At 45.6% G+C, this 18,795-nt stretch overlaps 1 protein-coding gene across 1 annotated transcript in view; it reads left to right on the top strand.

The window, feature by feature from the left end:
• The first annotated feature begins 484 nt into the window (after window positions 1-484).
• TBX20 (T-box transcription factor 20) overlaps window positions 485-18,795 on the top strand; it is a 43,154-nt gene continuing 24,843 nt past the window's right edge. Inside the window, exons 1-5 of the mRNA XM_037041155.1 lie at window positions 485-1,070; window positions 4,330-4,585; window positions 5,593-5,757; window positions 9,235-9,343; window positions 13,011-13,169. Coding sequence (XP_036897050.1) covers window positions 944-1,070; window positions 4,330-4,585; window positions 5,593-5,757; window positions 9,235-9,343; window positions 13,011-13,169 — 816 coding nt within the window. The 5' untranslated portion in view covers window positions 485-943. The remainder of the gene's footprint in view (window positions 1,071-4,329; window positions 4,586-5,592; window positions 5,758-9,234; window positions 9,344-13,010; window positions 13,170-18,795) is intronic.

An 18,795-nucleotide genomic window follows, 5' to 3' on the forward strand; every position in this document is an offset into this window, starting at 1 on the left:
GCCGCTTTCCTCTCTACCTAGTGCTTCCTAACTTTCTTTTGGAACTTTGAGCACGGGTAAGAAAAATACTGGAGGAAGCAAAAACTCCTCGAGTAATCCTCCAGCCTAGATTCACGTGCTGCGCCCCTCCCGGGATCCCGGATTTTAGGTCGCGACAGACCTGGCCCCTCCCGACAGTGCGCACCTCCCTCCCGCCTCGGGACCGCAAGACCAGGAGGCAGACGACTCTGGCGGTTGCGCCAGCCTGATAGTGACAGCCCTGTCCCCCAGCGGGTGCCAGGTTTGCAGCCCGTTGCAGCAAGAGGCCAGGAGGGCGCAGCGCCGGGAGCGCGCCCTCCCCACCCAGCCCAAAGGCCCCGCCCCCGGCGGCGGAATCAGGAAGCGGTGACGTGGGGCGGCGCTGACTGGCTGGTGGCCGCGGGCATCGGCTCCGCCAGCAAATTAAGGCGGAGGGCTGAGAGCACTAGGGCGCAGTGTCCTCCGTGCTGCGCCGCTCCGCGATCGACCTCCCCGCTGCGGGTCCGCGCCCTCTCCGGGGCGTTCCGCCGATCCCCACCTCCCTGCAGCTTGGCCACTCCACGCGGAGGGGATGCTGCTAGACCCCTGGGCTTTGCGCAGCTGATGCTCGTCACCAGCTTCCAGCGGCGCAGCCTGTGGTCTTGCGGCGCGCCCTGGGGCTTGCGCACCCGGTTGAGCCCGCAGTTGGTCTTCTCCGGTCCTCTCTGGGTAGTTTGAAGTCTCTTCGGCTCCAGGGCCTTGCAGTGGGGTGGTGGAGAGGCCAGTGTGGAGCTCCTGGGAGGTCGGGGCTGACTCATCTGGAGTCCCCGGCTGCGCTGTGAAAGCATTAGGAAACTTTGCGCTGTTTTCGGTTTTGTCTCCGTTGGGGAAGCTGGACGGCACTTCGGCAGGCCCGGTCCCTGACCAGGACCGCGTACTGGGGGTCATGGAGTTTACCGCGTCGCCCAAACCCCAGCTCTCCTCCCGGGCCAACGCCTTCTCCATCGCCGCGCTCATGTCAAGCGGTGGCTCTAAGGAGAAGGAGGCCGCGGAGAACACCATCAAACCCCTGGGTAAGTCGGGTGCCTGACTGTCCGCGGTGGGCGGTGGCGGGGTTCTGCCCATTGCTATGCCCCTCTATCCCCGGGCTGCGGAGGCTCGTCAGTGCGGCGGCTTTTCGCAGCTCGCGCGCGGCAGCTTCTGACCTTAAGGCCACGGACCTTACGTCGGGGGAGAGGGACTTTTTCTTTAAGGCCCACTTTTTTTCTTTTGGGCGGGGGGCGCGTCACAAACTGCTATGTACACCGGGTTTCGCATCTCACAGGCGCGGTAGGCGCTCTCTCTACTTGCCTAGAATCCCAGGGTGTGCGGGTATGTAACTTTGCAGGGATAAAAACTTTCAAGGATAAATAATAATAAAGCCTCCTCCTAAGACTCAACAGAATTTATGATGCGTATAATACCTGCTTGTGCAGTGGAAACCAAGGACACGTGACATAACAAGAAACTAGTTTAATTTTGCCTTTCCCCGATTTGATAGACTAACCGGGGCCAGCTTTTTAAAAATGTCGTCCAGTGCTGTAGAATGAGCCGGCTCTCACCGCAGGAATCACTTGCTTCACAAGCGCGCTAGACTTGTCAATAAGGCATCACTGTATAACCGCCGTCATTTTCAGTAGAGGTTGGCGAAAACAGCCAGTAACCATTTTCCAAATTCCTCAACTTTTAGCTATACTGTTTATTTAACAACCTTTACCATTTATAGAAGACTCTAGGCTTGGAGTAAAGGAGGAAAGGGATTATGTTCCCCTTAGCACGAGTGAATTATGTGGGAAAGAAACTGCCGGAAATGTGTTTCAGCGACCCTGTGCAACTGAGAAAGAGCCTCCTCATCATCACCTCGTGGGGCCCCAGGAAATAATTATTTCATATCCTGATCTGCTGGAAGCCCTAAAACAGTGAAAAACATCGAAAAGCAAACAGGATAGTATTTATTTTGAACTCTCCCCAACTTTTCCTTCCTTCTTCCCGTCCTTCCCAATAACTTAATATCTCACACCCAAAACAACAACAATAAGAAGAGAGACGAAGACCTAGACATGGGGGAAAGTGAGCTGGACAGAGAGAGAAGAGAGAATTAAACCCCCCACAGCAATTCAGAACGCAGGAAAGAGAAAGTGGAAGAAGGTCCCCAGGAAACGCAAAGTCGAAAGTCTCCCCTTCCAGACTTTCACTCCCATTCCCTGGCTTTCCCCACCTGCTCTGTGGTTTAAATCTAAACCCGCCAAAGAAATGGAAACAACCAATCAAATCTGAACTGTTCATAAGAAAAAAAAAGGTTAACCACCCATTTCACAGTTATGTTTGGGGGACTTCCCTACATTATCCACTCCTGTTCTGGGGGCTTCCTGATTCTTTACAGACATCCCCGGGTCAGTTTGGGAGCCAGCAGGAAAGGCCGACTGCAGGTTGTAATTCCTGACGGAGGTACAGACAGCAGGCTGGGAAACAAGCCAGCTTCAGTTCCACCGTCATTTCAGTGTTGCTTCCTTGCCCATTGATGTTCGTTTAAAAAAATAAAAAACACAATAAAACACCTACCTAAATTCTAAACCATGGACGACTCCCAGCTCCGAGCCAGCAGCCCCCTTCCTCAGCACACATACTGTCTGTAAGTAAGCATCTCCCTGGAAGAACCAGACGGCCTTCCTGTCCCTTTTAGGGGTCCATCCCAGAGATCACGATGAGTAACTGTAAGCCAGGGACTCTGGAGAAGCCCCTAGAGGTTCTGTTAAGAGAGGATGTGGTTTGGAACCCCACTGAGATGTGGAAGCAAAGTAGGGTGTCCCCTGATTGCCCACTGGAACACATGAAGTCTATTTAGAGGGACAGCCCAAGACTGCTGGGGCATTTCTTTAAAAATTTGTTCTGTGTTATATTTGACACGTAACATTGTGTTAGAGCATTTCGAAATCACTGTCTTCTTCCGGTGGTTTGGGGCTTAGAGAGTTTGCATTTTTCAGTGGTCAAAAAATAAAATTTCCAAGGCTCTTTGTTAATTCCTTACTAAGACAATATGTGAACATGCTTCTGAAAATACTAGTAGAAAATAAGACATTGCCATGGCATGGGTCTCTTGCTTTGAATTGAAAAATATAAGGATAAGATAATTAATGTGACAATTCTTCGTTTAAGACACTTCCAGGAGCTGGATTGTTATTGTAAAAATAGAAAAGGTAAAAATCCTCTATTTCCTGCCCTAAGTCAAGGAGAAATACAGAGAGAAAACCATTTCATGCACTATAGATACCATATAAGTATATAAATATATATACACATCCCTACCTTTAGAACTTGTTTCAATTTCTTGAGGGCACTTGGAATAGAGTTGTTTGGAGGTCAGTTTCACATTGCAGATTCAAGTAGTTTCTTTTTTAAGGGATGCAAGATAATTGGGATAATTACAAAAGTCCCCCTGTATTCCATCAAAGTGACTGGTGGAGGGAGTCCCAGGCCCTTATCAGCGGTGGAGGAAAATGTTTGGTTCATAGGCAGTGGTATTTCAGCCTCCTGCTGGATGGCAAAGCTGCCTTCCTACTTTAATTTGCCTGCTAGCCTGGTTTTCTGATTGTTTTCCTCATTTCTAGGACCTTTTTGTCTCGAAATGGCCCAGAGCTTACACTCCTGTGATTTAACAAGCTAAATGCTGGTTTTTTTCGTTAAAGATCTCAGGCTGGGAAGTACCTTGTGCAAAAGCCCTAATCTAGCCCCTTCAAAGCCTAGGACACTGAGAGCCAGGCAGAGAAGAGAAGGGACTTAATTTTTTTAAACTGCCTCTCTACTCTCTCTGGCCCACGGTTCATTTCCTCTCTGGAGAGGGGGTTCCAAGAGGGCAGGAAAGCTTCTCTGCACAGCAGGGTGGGACTCACCTCTCCACTCCCCTGGTTTTCAAAGAGGCAGGACCAGCACCAGATCCCGGGAGCTGAGGAGTCTAGACCTTGGAAGGGATAAAACAGGAACGCTTGCTTTTTGTCAGTCACGATCACCACCTTTCCAGTCTGCACGAGCTTGTTCCCCTGTGCAGGTTTCAGAAACAGTGGTAACAAGCCATGGCTCTGGAACTTACTCATCTGGCCCAGCCGGCAAGCGGTGGATAGGTGTCTCTCCACGGGAGTCGCCCACTTGATTTAGAACATGATGCAGTCCCAGCGGCCTCCCTGGAGTTTCTGAGCTTAACTTTTCCAAGGTCAAACCAGGTGCCTGTTTTTGCCGTGGTGCTCTGCCTGTGGCTTTGCTGAATGGAGCTGGCTGTCACTGTCCATTCTCTTGCAGAACAATTTGTGGAGAAGTCACCCTGTGCTCAGCCCCTAGGCGAGCTGACCAGCCTGGATGCTCATGGGGAGTTCGGAGGCAGCGGGGGCAGCAGCAGCCCACCGTCCTCCTCGCTGTGTACAGAGCCGCTGATCCCCACTACCCCCATCATCCCCAGTGAGGAAATGGCCAAAATCGCCTGCAGCCTGGAGACCAAGGAGCTCTGGGACAAATTCCACGAACTGGGCACGGAGATGATCATCACCAAGTCTGGCAGGTAGCAGGCTGTGGCAGGGAGAGGCAGAGAATGGGAATGCGCCCTGGGTGGGGTGGGTCGTTGGTGGGAATTGGGTGAATCCCTGCTGGTCCTGGGACCCAGAGGCAGCTTCGCTCAAGGGTGGCTTCTTTCCACTAGTTCGCTTTGGAAACTGCTGCTGGTCTTTTAATTTCTCAAGGTCTGGCCCTGGGAAAACTCACCTCGGTCTTGATGAGAAAGGCACAGGGACTAGGGACCTCTTTCCCCTGCAGCCCGGGAGGGTTTGGGGGTGCAGGCTCAGCATCTGGAGGGTAGGAGGGACTGAAGCCCAGGAATACAGGGCGGAGGCTGGGTGCTTCGAAGAAGGCAGGTAGCTTCCTTTCTATGGGTCTCAATCTGCAGAAGCCTCCAGCTCCCATTAAAACTAAAAGTAAACCCTGGGTGGCAGAATGAAATTCCTAGCGACTGCACTGTAGGGAGGAGGGGGCGCTGGCCCCGCACTCCCTGGTGAGGCAGCTGGGCAGGCTCAGGGCTCGAAGGAAGCCAGGGTACTGGCACTCCCAGTGCCTGGGGCGAAGGCTTCAGAGGTTGGAGGCCCTGGGCGCCTGGTCTGTCTCTCCAGCTCTCAGGACTCCGGGAAACACCTCAGAGTCTCCTGAACAACCCGAAAGTCCCCCCCACCCCCTCCCGCTTTCTGGGGAGGGAGCGAGTTTTCTCTCAACGAGGCCAGGAAGTTGCTGCTTGGGGAGCTAATGGGCTTGCTGCTGCTACGTAGGCTTTTCCATAATCACAGGCCTGCAGGTGTTCTCATTGCAACGAAAACACACTTACCCCCAGCCACGAGGACTCTTGTAAAGGTGACACTTAAAATTATCTAGACTGTCTGTCTCTAAATTCCCATCTCGGTAGCTTTCCAAGAAACAGAAAGGGCCACACAGGGAGGGGAGGCCAAGACTCGCTTCCCTCTAACGCGGGCAGCCCGTTGGGCGAGTGAGCTCAGGCTGACTCTCCTTCTCTCCCTGTGTCAGGAGGATGTTCCCTACCATCCGGGTGTCGTTTTCCGGCGTGGACCCTGAGGCCAAGTACATAGTCCTAATGGACATCGTCCCCGTGGACAACAAGAGGTACCGCTACGCCTACCACCGGTCCTCCTGGCTGGTGGCTGGTAAGGCGGACCCACCGCTGCCTGCCAGGTTTGTGCCCCCCCCACGCGATCTCTGCCTGACTGAGATGCCTGTGAGCCCTGCTGGGGAAGGCCCCCGCCCTGCTGGTGGGAACCTTCGAGAGAGAGTGTTTTTAAAGCCACCAGCTCTGGTGGGTTCCAGGCCCAGATGCTCCAGCATTGACCACACAAACTGCGGGCTGGTCTCTGAAAAAGGCAGGGTTTGTGCCTTCACGGGGCACTGTCTTTCTCATTCTTCTCGATCCGTTTCAAGTTTCCCTTAAACAGCAGGTAGAATATCTGCTAGAGGTCAGAACCCATTTTGCATGGCGTTCATCATTTCTAGTCTGCTTAACACCGGACTGAATGAAACCTACTGATTTTAGTGGTTGCCCTAAAATCCTTTTTAAAAAGTGCATTTTAGCGCAGAGCTTGCTTATAGTATTTTTTAACAATGTGGTTAAAGTTGCACATAATAAATATCATTTTGGTAAAATGTGGTGGTTTTTTTTTTTGGCCAGAAAGGGCTCAGAGATTTTAACACTTATGTGGATGAATATATCCAACATCAGGTTGACACTTTTTTTACATGAAACTTTACTCAGTATAGCAGGGATCGTATATGTTTACTTTTGTGCTATTCATTGGTAATAATATTTTTCCAGTAAAACCCCATTTAAAATCCCGCATGTAAACCTTTATTATTGCTGCTTTGCCCAGTTGAGCATGGGAAGGCGGGGGGGGGGGCGCGCTGGTGTGGGAGGGGAAGAGCACGTATTTATTTATTTATGTGAACAGGAACGGCTGTAGTTAAAGGAGGCTAAGTGCGTACTTTAATACAAGGAATATTAGCACTTAGGGTTCTAAAGCCAAGTCTTACAGCTTTTAAGTTATTTTACAACCAATTTTTGTAATGGATTGAAAGATCATCTCAAAACTAAAAACTGATTTAAATGTAAAGTTCTGGGAGCTTTGAAGTTATAGCTGGTTGTTTGTAAGTAGGTAGTCTGGACTCTTAGTCACGCTCAGAATCAACAGACAATTTGTTCAGACGGATTAAGCCTGTTTAGTAGTTGATCGCATTACTGGGCAGACCGTGCGCTAGAAGCACCGGGGAAGAGGTGGCAGGAGCCTCTCCGAGGTTTCCATCCCCACAAGGGGCCAGGAAGGACACCCTCCCAACCCTTCCAAGCTAGTACATTGAACACATATTAAATGACTAAGACAAAAAATGGTTACGTTTTAATTAAGCAGGCAAGATTCACCAGTTTCCAATAGGCATTAAAATGAATATAATTAGTGTTTGCTACTATTTACTACTAAATAGCTGCTTCGTATTACTCTTCAGCTTTTTAAGGAGGGGGGATTTTAGCCGATTTCTAACCAGTTTTACAAACAAACCCTCTTTTTTTCTCCCTTTAAAGTCTTTCCCCTAAGAAGTTAATCAATCTTACTTAGCGTGTGTTTTCTTCCTATCTGAAGGTATGGGGAACTGGTGCAGGCCAGCAGGCCTTTGGAAATATGACATGCTTTGTTTATGTTACTAATCTCTTCTGGTTGCAGAAAGAAAGCACGTACCAATATACTATCTTAACTGAAGCATGTGGAAGCTATTGCTGGAATTTTAGGTCCCAGGGACCGCGAGAGGGGAGGGGCTTCCTGTAGGCTTCTTCAATCATCTTAGTTCAGCTTATTTATGTTGATATTAGATAAAAATGTTTAGTGTGTTATAGGATAGAAATGTTCTGGATAATTTAAGCAGCTATTCTTTATTATTATTAAAACAGAAATAGTGCCATGTATTTTCTAGCTCCGTAAAGGAAAAGGTAGGAGACGTGGTGGGATGATCATTTTTGTGTTGACGGCGCGGATTCCTTGGGTTCTACTTCTTTGACACATTTTTGTTTCCGACTAAGCTTCATCAGTCAGTGGTGCCTAATCAGAAGCAATCATGTTTGACCATATCACTTGCTCATAATAATGGGCAAGACATGTAGGATCTCAAATAATGCTTTGCTTTCACAGAGGACATTTTCTTTAGAGTAATTGGTATTTCATAAGTACGTTAATCTCTATTAATGTGGTTGTACCTGGTGCATTGATACTTAGAGAACATTTCAGCAGCTTCTGGGACATTAAATATTCTCGAAACTTTTTTGGCAGGGCGGGTAGGTTGTAGCACTGGCAGGTGAGACAACTGTAGCTAGAAAGCCATAGCCCCGGAGGGTGGCACAGGAAAAGCCGTTACCACTGTGTTACCAAAGAGTACTTCAGTTGAAAGGCAATTTTGAGCACTCGTCCTAAAAAAAAGTCATGCAAACAGGCAGGCAAACAAACACCACAAGCCCATCTGGTTCTTGCGTGGGTCTAGTAACAGTTTCCATGGCTGCCAGCCTTTGCTCTGTTTTGCTTCTGGTGGGCTTTGCTTGAGCACCTGCCCCCCAGTTCTTCTGTTCTTCGCCCTCTGGGTGACAAAACACAGCACAGGCTTCTGGTTCTTCACGTGAACATTGCAAAGAAAGGTTTCATGTCTTTTTTTCTTGCCTTGGTTCCAATTGTAATATTTATGTTTGATTAGAATTATAAGGGTCCTATACAAAATCCAGATATGAATTACCTGTTACTTGTGGAATCAAGCACAGTTCCTTTCCCTCTCATCAGCTCTGTGATCTCCCCCAACTTCAGAAAAGCGCCTGTCACGTGGAAACCAGGATTGGGAGTTACCAGGAACTGTACTTAGTGGGATACTCACGGGCAGGACAAATGGCCTGCGTTTAACTGAAAATATTGTTTTGCACATAGTACCTGATCAGTAGGTGATACATGCTTGATAAATACATTTTTTGACTTAGGTTGTTTACAAATACATTGAATAACTGAAGCTTACTCAGCTTGTTTTCATTCTCATGATTTAACAAGATGATGGGGGAAGAAATAGCACTGAAGGTAGCGGGAGGAGCAACCAGCTGTGATGTGTGGGCTAGCGAGTTTCCAGCTCACTGTATGAAAGTTACTCTGTCGTGTATTTATTAAGACCATAAACTTGAAACTCAGTCAACTTCCATTTAAATGAATGGATTCTCTAGAATTGTTTCCTCTTTTAAATTCTTTATGTCTTCATTGCTTCATAGCAATGCCTAACCTAGAACCTCACTATGCAATTAGTATAGCCTAATCTTTCTTTTGAAAATACCTTTACCAATGAGATTTTATATTTTACAGAAGAGGACCAGTAGCCTATTACTTAGAAAAAAACCCCATCTTTAAAAAATGGCTTCCTCAACAGAGAATAGAAAGTTTATTAAGTATTTTCCATTTTAGATTGTTGACACATAAAGAAACACTTAGAGGTTTTAGAGTTATTGTATTATTAAATTTGAAATTATATGGAATAAATAAAATCCACCACTTATATGGGGGTTTTGTGTTCCTTTAGAATTAGAATATTTTATAACCCACAGAAAACAAATTTTTTTAATGCCTCAATAAAATCTCCCAATTTTCTCAGGCTGTACGTGCACCCAGACTCTCCTTTCACGGGTGAGCAGCTCCTCAAACAGATGGTGTCTTTCGAAAAGGTGAAACTCACCAACAATGAACTGGACCAACACGGCCACGTAAGTGCAGCTCCTTGGAGTTCGTGTATTAGGGGTGCAATGGAGAAGCCACCCAGCGCTGCCTTCCTCCTCTCCCTCCGCCCCTTCTACCCTCTAGCTCTGAATCTATGAGGACCTTCCTGTATTTGTGTTGCCAGGAGGCCATTTCTGTGCAAGAGGGTTGGGGGCCTTCAGCACCATGGATTTCCTGAGACTTCAGCAACTGCTTTGCACCCACAGCATTTAAACAAAGAGAAGGTGCATTGTGGAGGCTACTCCAGCCTGATCGTGGGTTAAGCATCCGAATTCTATTGGTGGTCGATCAGATAACACAGCATAAAAGGAACGGGGCCGAGATGCCCCCATGGGGGTTGCTAAAGTGTGTTCTATGGACACATTGACATGAGATGCGAAAGAACAAAAGGGTTTTGTGTCCAAATAAGTCTGAAACCTGTTCCGCTACTCCCAGCATCTGAACAGCGTGCCCACAGAGTCCCGAGTGGACCTGGTTATGCAGCCTCAGCCGAGATAAATGAGGGCTCCTGTGGGCACGTGGAGGTCAGCCAGGCAGAAGCAATTTATTTGGTTTCAGGCTGAAGCCAACCATTTGAAATGATGTCTAAATAAGTTTGGGAGAGTGCTTTGTACTCAGTATATATCCCCTTTGTAGAGAGTCTTATGAATAGTAAGGCACAGAGGAGTCTTGCAATTACAAACAAAACAATTTGATGAGTCTGAATTCATCAAAAGGTAGAAAAGGAGAAATGAGAATTCTGTGTCCTTATCAATAGTTAACAGAACAAATAGCTACTGACCTGGGCCTTTGCACATTTGATAAGATTGCCTTTGAAGGAACTATCTGTGCTCTTAAAAATTTACGTGAAACTTCTGCTTTATGTAAATCTAAGAAAATTTGGACTCTCATACTTCATTTTGATGAGAATACTAATTTTTCTTTGCCTTAATTGACACAAAGCACATTGGTAGTTTTCTAGTTGCTTTTTTGGGCTTAGACATTTTGATACAATTATTTTCTCTCTTAATCCCCTTAGTTTAGGCTCTTGTTACATTATAGGGTTTAGTATGTGTTGGATCCATGCAATTTAGAAGAACTTCAAAACATTTTTCCAGAAAAGATGGTTATAAGTAGATAATAAATAGAGGTTCTAGGCATGGTTTCAAATGGTTGGCTTGAACTTGAAACTAAATAAATCGCTTCAGGCCTGGCCGACCTCCACCTGCCCACAGGAGCCCTCGTTTATCACGGCCAAGTTAGTGTAAGCAGCTTAACCTGTGACTCAGATGCTGCTGCCGTTCAGATGCTGGGAGTAGCTGAACAGGTTCCTGTTATTTCACGTGGTGGGAAACCTAAATGACCGAAGAGTGTTGGCATAACTGTCCCTTTTTTTTCAAAGATGTCTCCATTCATATGTATATTTTTTCAGGTTAAAACGTATAAAGTATCTGAGAGTCATTTCCTGTAGGCCACTGATCCTTCTTAATGTCAGCCATGTTGGCATTTCTTGGGCTCTACTGACACCTTTGCAGGGAGACATGAAAAATGTCGATGGTTCTAGTATTGTCCTTATGTGGAGCTTTCTTGAGCCCCGGGTCTTTCCGGGAAGACTCGGAAGTTCACTCTGAGATCAGCTGTCCAGAGTTTGACTGACGTGCTTTCCCTGGAGCTTCAGCCTCACAGGTGAGCGTAGGTGAGCCCTCCGCCGTGTTTCCGGAGCTCTGGATTCTAGTCTGGTTATGAGATTAGACTTTGACAAATCGCTTAGTTTCAGGTTGTTGTTAATATCCATTTTGACTTTAAAATCTTCTTATTTAATACAACCCTTTGCCACCAGCCACAGTGTGTTCTGGAGAAGACAAGGGGAGATTTTTAGGTCCTGGGTTGTTTAGCCACATTCTCTGAATTAGTTTTGAAGAAGCCCCTCTTACTGACGCACTTTTAGTTTTATAACAGGAAAAATTCTTACTTCCAGGAATTTGTTTGGAAGTAAGATGAAGCAGAGTCCACATTTTTATTAGTGTTCCTTGGCCCCATGAGAGTCCAGGAGCCCGGGAGTCTGAGGCTTGCTCTGAGGTCGGAGTCTCTCTGGTACCCTTTCCCAAAGGGGATTGACCTTGGGGTGGTGTGAGAAGGGGAGCCAGGACCTTATTTGAAGGTTAGGCTTCTCCCATTGTGATTTGAAAATTCTCTCTTCTCAGTAGGGCATGTCATGAATGCTCAGGTATTTTCTTACATCAGTATTTTGTCTCGTCAAGTTTATTCCAGTTCTATGACTGAGCACAGATACCCTGAACTCCTTAGAATACGCACACTATACAATGAGAAGACCTTTTCTTTTTAAAGTTTATTTCAGTATGTTTAAAGCTCATATGTTTCCATTATGCCTACTCAGGTTTAGGGTCATAAAAAGGTGGCAGGTACAAAATTCAGTGCCAGTGAATGCACTGGAACGCGAAGTTGGCTTGCGTCTCAGCACCGAGAGAGATCAATTCTGTATCAGTTTTTGCACCATGAACTAGTAAAGTCAACTAGCAGGAGCCCTCCTCCGCCACACCCGTGTTAACCAGGCCAACAAGGGAATTAGCCATTGGTTGCAGCAGCGCTGTGTGCCTTTGAACTTGCATAGCATTTATACAGTGCCTCCCTTGAGAGCCAGGCTCTCTGCTAGGTCCTTGGGGTAAAGGGCCTACTATGTGAGGCCTGGTATGCCAGGAAAGATATGCTGAATTTTGGAGATTTGGGTAGCTCGCTGGGTGGCGGGGCAGGAATAGGGGTGGGGGATGATGTGAGAAACCTTTCATATCTGACAGTGAATTTTGTCGCGCAGAGTTCATAGTGGCAAATTAATGTATTTTATATTTAAAAGCTACATGAAAAAATACTGCCTTGTTGACCAGGGTAGGCTATGATTTTTAAACACTGGGCAACTTTTATGAGCTATGGAGTGGAAGATGGCCATCACTATCACTCATGTTTAGTTTATAACCGGAAGTCAGGAACCAAACACATCAACAATAATAAGAGAGTTCACATTTTTTGAGGACTTCCTATTTGCTATGTGAATTATGAGGGCTACATCATCGAATCCTCACCACACCCTGTGAGGTTAATACTGGTTTTGCGTTTGAGAAGCTGGGTTTGGAGAGAGGTGAGGTCACCTGCCCCAAGATTAAAGAGCTAGAAAGTAGCAGATTCAGTGTTCTACCCTAGACCCGTTTGATATCACACTGCCTTTCTAAGTTGTTTAATCCACTCCTCCCCCTGTCCCCAATAAACAGCAATCTGTCCTCCTAGCATATAAAATTTCTTGCTTCAGAAAATGTACACGTACATCCTTTGGTCTAACTAGACTAACAAACAAAAATGTTTTAAAGACTTGATTTAAAAATAAATAAAGCTTACTCTCCAGATGACCTTCCCTGCATCACTTTAGAAAAGACACTTGAAACACCCTGTATTATCTGTGCTTGTTTGGTAAAATGTGATTTACCAGGATGACTCTGCAGTATCTTGGGGAAGTGATTTGCTTGAAGAATGGAACAGGCTAGATCCTGCTGTGAACCTGAACTTGAAACTGCAGACTTTATGGTCTTTCTCCCCAGATTGTAATTTGGCCCGTTGAGCAATATCAATACCTGAAAGTCAGTACTCCCCCCTTCTTCCTTGTAGATCATTTTGAACTCAATGCACAAGTACCAGCCACGGGTGCACATCATTAAGAAGAAAGACCACACGGCCTCGTTGCTCAACCTGAAGTCAGAAGAATTCCGAACATTCATCTTCCCAGAGACTGTTTTTACAGCAGTCACCGCCTATCAGAATCAACTGGTGAGTGCTCTGTTCACAATTTATGTCCCAAATAAGATAAGGACTTAGGAGGCTCTTTCATTTTCTTGGAGAGAACAGCTGTTCCGGTACTTAAAGTACAAGTTCACTTTGGGGAGAGCCGTTGAGTATCAGCCCCGGAACCTCCGCGAGTGTTGAGGGAAGGTCTGGATGACACCATCTGGTCTAGAATCTTCGTGCTCCCCGGGCGGGCTATCCACTGCTGATGCTCTCGCTCAAACCCATTTCTCTTTGGCTTCTCAAATTTCTCCTCTAGAAATGACCTGCTTCCTTTTTTTCTTCCTGGTAGAACCTCAGAATGTATGTAATCATCCACGCGCTGATTGCTCCACAAAATTGAGGACTTCTGTTTTTCTGCTAAATTAGCACACATATTCTAGCCAACTGCCCAGAGTGCTGATACTTTGGATATTTTTGTGAGGCTTATTCAGCTGTAAGTTAGGGTATGTTAATTCTGGTAGAATGATTTTAAATGTCTCTTTAGCTAAATGGTAGTATGTAAGCAGTGTGTGTTTAATTGCTATCAAGAAATTTAATTGATAATATTGAGTTATATATTTTCTTTTTTTATAATTTTATTTTTTTATTTTTATTTATTTATCTTTAGAGAGGAAGGGAAGGAGAGAAGGAGAGAAATATCAATGTATGGTTACCTCTCGTGAGTCCCCTTCTGGGAACTGGCCTGCAACCCAGGCATGTGCCCTGACTGGGAATCGAACCTCGATTGTGTGGTTCACAGGCCCGCACTCAATCCACTGAGCTACACCAGCCAGGGCTGAGTTATATATTTTCTAATCTCTGTTGTACCTCACATTGAAAGTGTATGCATTTTTTTACCCATAAGGTTTAGTGCAATTCAATAAATATCAAAGTCTCAGTAAGGACTGGGTTGCTGTTTGGTACTTCCCCGTACATTTTCTTCATTCCTGGTTAGCACAGCCTCAGAGGCAGGGAAGGTGGTAACATTCTGCAGTGAAGATGCTAAAGCTCAGAGACAATGAGTAGCTCTTCTGCCGTCAGGAGGGACCAGAAGTAGGGCTTCTTTTCTGTCGAAGGAACGCACATTGTCAGTTTACTTGACAAGTTCAGTTGTCCATGCCCTCTCTGGTAGGGTATGGCCCTTTGTATCTGGCTTTCATTTCACTGGTCATGGGTAGTGGCGGTACCGCTCCCCGCCTGTCCTGTTATGGTTTGGGTTGTGAGTGAATAACTGTTGGGTGCTGTCAGGTCCCGAGTGGGACAGCCAGTCAGGGGAGCCAGGGTATTGGGTCTCTCTGGAAAAGCACCACGATGAAGCTGGAAGCCCAGGTCGCTCTGCTCAGATAAGGAGTGGGACCCAGAGCAGGGCTGTGGGCAAATGCTGGGGTGGACCTGTGTCTGTGAGGTGCGAGTCGTTCTTGTAGGGCCCTGAGTAGGTTTCACTGTGGCTGCTGTTCTATTTCCCTGCGAACTGGGGCTGAGACTGCCCAGACTAGCTTCAGGGATGCCCGGGAGGACCAGACCAGACGCTGCGGGTAAACATGCCTTTGGACACCGTGCGGTGCTCTGTGACTAAGGCACGTAGTTATTACTGGACTGTCTCTGGAATGTCCAAAGAGGATCTGTCACCATTTGCATTTTAAGATGTTAGTGGCATATTTTTTAATGAGATACCTGAATGCCCAAATGCTATCATACTAATTATCTTCAAGAATAAAAGCAAGATGAAAGGAAGTTTCACAGAATAACGTCTAGATGTGGTTTGCCAGGCAAAGGAGCAGTGCAGAGTACACGTTAGCAGGACCTCTCTCATCACAATTCATGGGCCAAGGCGTCATCATCTGCATAATTATACTAACAGCTAATATTGGGTCCTTCCTGTGTGCAAGGCACCCATTACAGTGCACTGTTTTATTTAACCTTTACAATGATTTTATGTGGTAGGGACAATGGTATTTTGTCACCCATACAGCTGGAAAATGGAGGCATGGAATTAAATAGCTCGCCCAGGGTGACCGTCCTGTACTCATCGGGTTTGACCCCAGGTGGTCAGTGTCCTTAACCTCTCTGCCTGGTATCCTCCTGGCTTGTGACCCTGATGGACTCCAAAACACCCTTTTCAGAGGATTTTAACTCTTTAGGTTCATGTCGTGTTCATTTTTTTTTCCTTTTCAACAAGTGCTCCGGCTTACACGCCAGTGTGACGAGATGGCAGCCGTCCTAACCTGGCCGTCAGCATGGCCACTGGTGCTGGCTGCGTCCAAGAGGGGCCATGCATTCTCATGATGTTTTATCTCTTTCGATGCTTTTTGTCCCACTCAACTATCTATTTAGAAAATCTTCAAATATGTAAGAGTTACACACATGGTAAAATGAATACCCTGTACTCCATCCAGATCAAAAGCATTAACATCACGCCACTCGACTGCCTCCACCCCATGTTTCTCTCTGCATGGACCGCCCCCCCTGCCGTCATCATTTGATACCCACTCACTTGCGTGCATCATGATGCTTTCCCTGTGACTGCTTCTACAAGTACCTATGGCAACAAGAATATTGTTTTTGTAACCACAGTGTCTTTATCACAGCTAAGAAAAGTAATGACATTCCTTAGTATCACCTAAAATTCAGTTCATATTAAAATCTTCAGGATAGGCCAACGAGTGTCTTTTATAACCCATTTTCCCCTCTGAACTAGGATCCGACTGAAGGTCATGGTTGGATGTATTAGTTTTAATTCAGAAAAATCTCTCTACATTTTTTCTCATGATCCCATTTAATTCTGACACTAATCCCCTGCAGAAGGCCCCCTTGGGCCCCATTTTGTCAATGAAGCAACAGGGTCCGAGGAGTTAATACCCTCGCCTAAGGTCACAAACCTGGTAAGTGACAGAACTGTCCACTGGGCCTGAGCTCCTCCTTATTGGTGGCCTCATGCTTGATTGCAGGGCCGAGGCAGAAGGGACCACTGTCAGTGTTGAGGTTTGGAAACTGAAATGGCAGTATTGCCAAGTTCAAATGGTCTGTTTATTTCTATGTGTCTACGTATAAAACCTTGACCGGTAGCACAGCGCTGTGTGTATATTTGAAATTCAAGTAATAGTTGAGCAAAGGACAAAAAAATGCAATAATCAAAGATTTGATTTGGGTTTTAAGCTAGTTTTGAAATCATTTATAAACCTCATAAGACCAATCAAAATTCATGTTTAATAAACATATGGGGTGAATAAATCATTTAGGGGTTAGTATTTTCTTTAGTCCTATACCATTTTCTAAAGTTATCCTTGATTCTGTCTAGGCCTCTCTGCATCCACTGCTTTTTCCTTATTATATCTTGTTTGTGTGCTGGTTATCTTATGGCAAACACAGGATAAATAAATATATAGGAAGTAAGTTAAATATGTACTAAGGAGAGTAGACATATCAGAATGTTTCTATGCACAGAGTAGAAAGAAGAGAGAGGAAGAATATTTTAAAACTCATTCAGGATCACCTTCATATCTCTAAAACTTTAGATAGGACTGTTATTTTTATGTCTATTAAAAGCCAAATCCAAGTTTCCAACAGAGTTGTGAAAAAGCTTCTTTTACTGTGGCTGATAGTTTTATTTGAGTAATGAAAATGGGACTTTTTTTTTACTATTTTTTCCTCTGGTTTTGGCAAGGAAATGATTGCATCTGTCTACATTATTAGATAAAAGCTAAATACGTTATACTTTCAACAAACTATTTTATAATTTAAGACTTAAAGGTCATACCTGGTTTTGGAGCAGGCAGACCACTGCTGTAGAGTTGAAGTGTGGGTCAGGTTTCATTTTTAAATGCCTTCGGACAGATCTTTTCCTGATAATTGGAGAAATGGTCTCAGAGGGCCAATTTCACCTTGCGGCTGGGAGCCCCCGCTGTACTCAGAGACCAGTGATGTCATGTGGAATGTCAACCACTGGGAAGGTCCCCTTCTCTCTGGCACAGCTGCCTTGCAGTCATGTGCACATTCATCTTCAGATAAAGGAGATGCTGAAAGGGTGCATTTTTAGGTTAGGACCTGCACTGTGTTCTATGTTGTTAATTCAATGCATGAAATAATGGGTGTGTTTTGGCCTGAGTTAGCGATGTGTATGGACGGACACTAAATGACAGAGTTTCTTCCGTGCAAAATGCTATCCTTGCCTGATAGTGCTTTTTCCTCGCCCAGTGAAAGAACCTGCTGCCTTTAAAATGCAGTGTTGAATTCTAGGTCACACCTGTGGTTTGGGTGATCAAGACTATGCATGTTATGTTTGGTGTATGACTGTTTTGGGGTCCTTACCTTTGACGAGGGTGACATTGTTCAATGGTGTCACAAGTGGCCGGTATTCTATGTCAAGGACAAAGTGCGGTCCAGCTGAATCAGTGTGTATAACTGAGATCCCTTCTCTCGTCAGTTCTCAAGTGTGCGGCATCTTCCCTTGCTCCACATCTCCTAACGGAAGGTTAGATGGTACCTTCAGAAATGAATTTCTATGTAATCACTGGTTTTTACTTAAATATCCATGGGAAAATAAAATATAATACCTAACCTTTAAAAAGGCATGATTACCTAGAATGTTAAAATTTTGCTAAAAATTATTTTATCCTAAGTTTGAAATCTTTAAGATTATCTTAAAAGTTTGAATGACAATGCTTTTCCTGTAGGCTGAAGCAGAGTTTCATTCAGTCTGTAACTAGAGAGAAGACGAAGTCATGGTTCTGACTGCTTTCTCCGGAAGCAGCATTCAACCAACCAGTGTTTCCGGGTGATCGTTGTTAGCACCGCAGTGGATTCCGAGCCTAGTGATAGTGCAGGGGGCACCCTGGGCTCACTGAGGACTTTAACCCGTGGCTCCTGTGCTGCCCATCCATGCTCCATAAAACCTGTTCCAATTGAGCGCGGGCCTGCAAACTAGAGGATTGCGGTTCGGTTCCCAGTCAGGGCACATGCCTGGGTTGCAGGTTGGTTCCCAGCAGGGGAACCCACAAGAGGCAACCATACATTGATATTTCTCTTCTTCTCTACTTCCCTTCCCCTCTAAAGATAAATAAATAAAATCTTAAAACAAAAACAGAAACAAAAAAACAAAACTGTTTGAGGTTGGAGGTTTATCCAGGCCGCCACACCACTTTAGTAATAAGAGCTCCATTCAGCTTTTTTCCTCCAACTTCCAAAAGCAATTGTTTTCCCTGGAATTAGATAAACGGGCCATAGAGAAATTGGATACCTGGCTGTTTTCCTGTGCTCCTTTTATAAGTAGTGCACTGAGGTTAAATCATTGCTGCAGCCCACGGGTAAGTCAGGTGTAGGAGAGCACCTGGTACTGGTCTCCGAACTTTCCTGTAGTTGGAAGTCGTATTAAAATGTAAAGAAAAAAGTTACCATGGCTACTCCGGGGGCTTATGAAGGAGGTGTTTAAGATAGAGGAAGCAGAAAATTTTCATGATGAAAGAAAATTCCAACCAAATCTGAAAACGGGTGTTGAATTTAATTCGCCTCCTAATTCAAAGTGAAGGCAGCGAGGTGTGGTGACACCAGATGGACCCCACGCGTGTGGGGGTGTTTATTCTCCACGACAGCTCTACCAGCAACAAGTGGGTTTCCACAATTTCTTTCCAGG

This window comes from Sturnira hondurensis, unplaced genomic scaffold (assembly GCF_014824575.4).
Source record: "Sturnira hondurensis isolate 20B ecotype Veracruz unplaced genomic scaffold, ASM1482457v3 Scaffold0002840, whole genome shotgun sequence".
NCBI lineage: Eukaryota > Metazoa > Chordata > Mammalia > Chiroptera > Phyllostomidae > Sturnira > Sturnira hondurensis.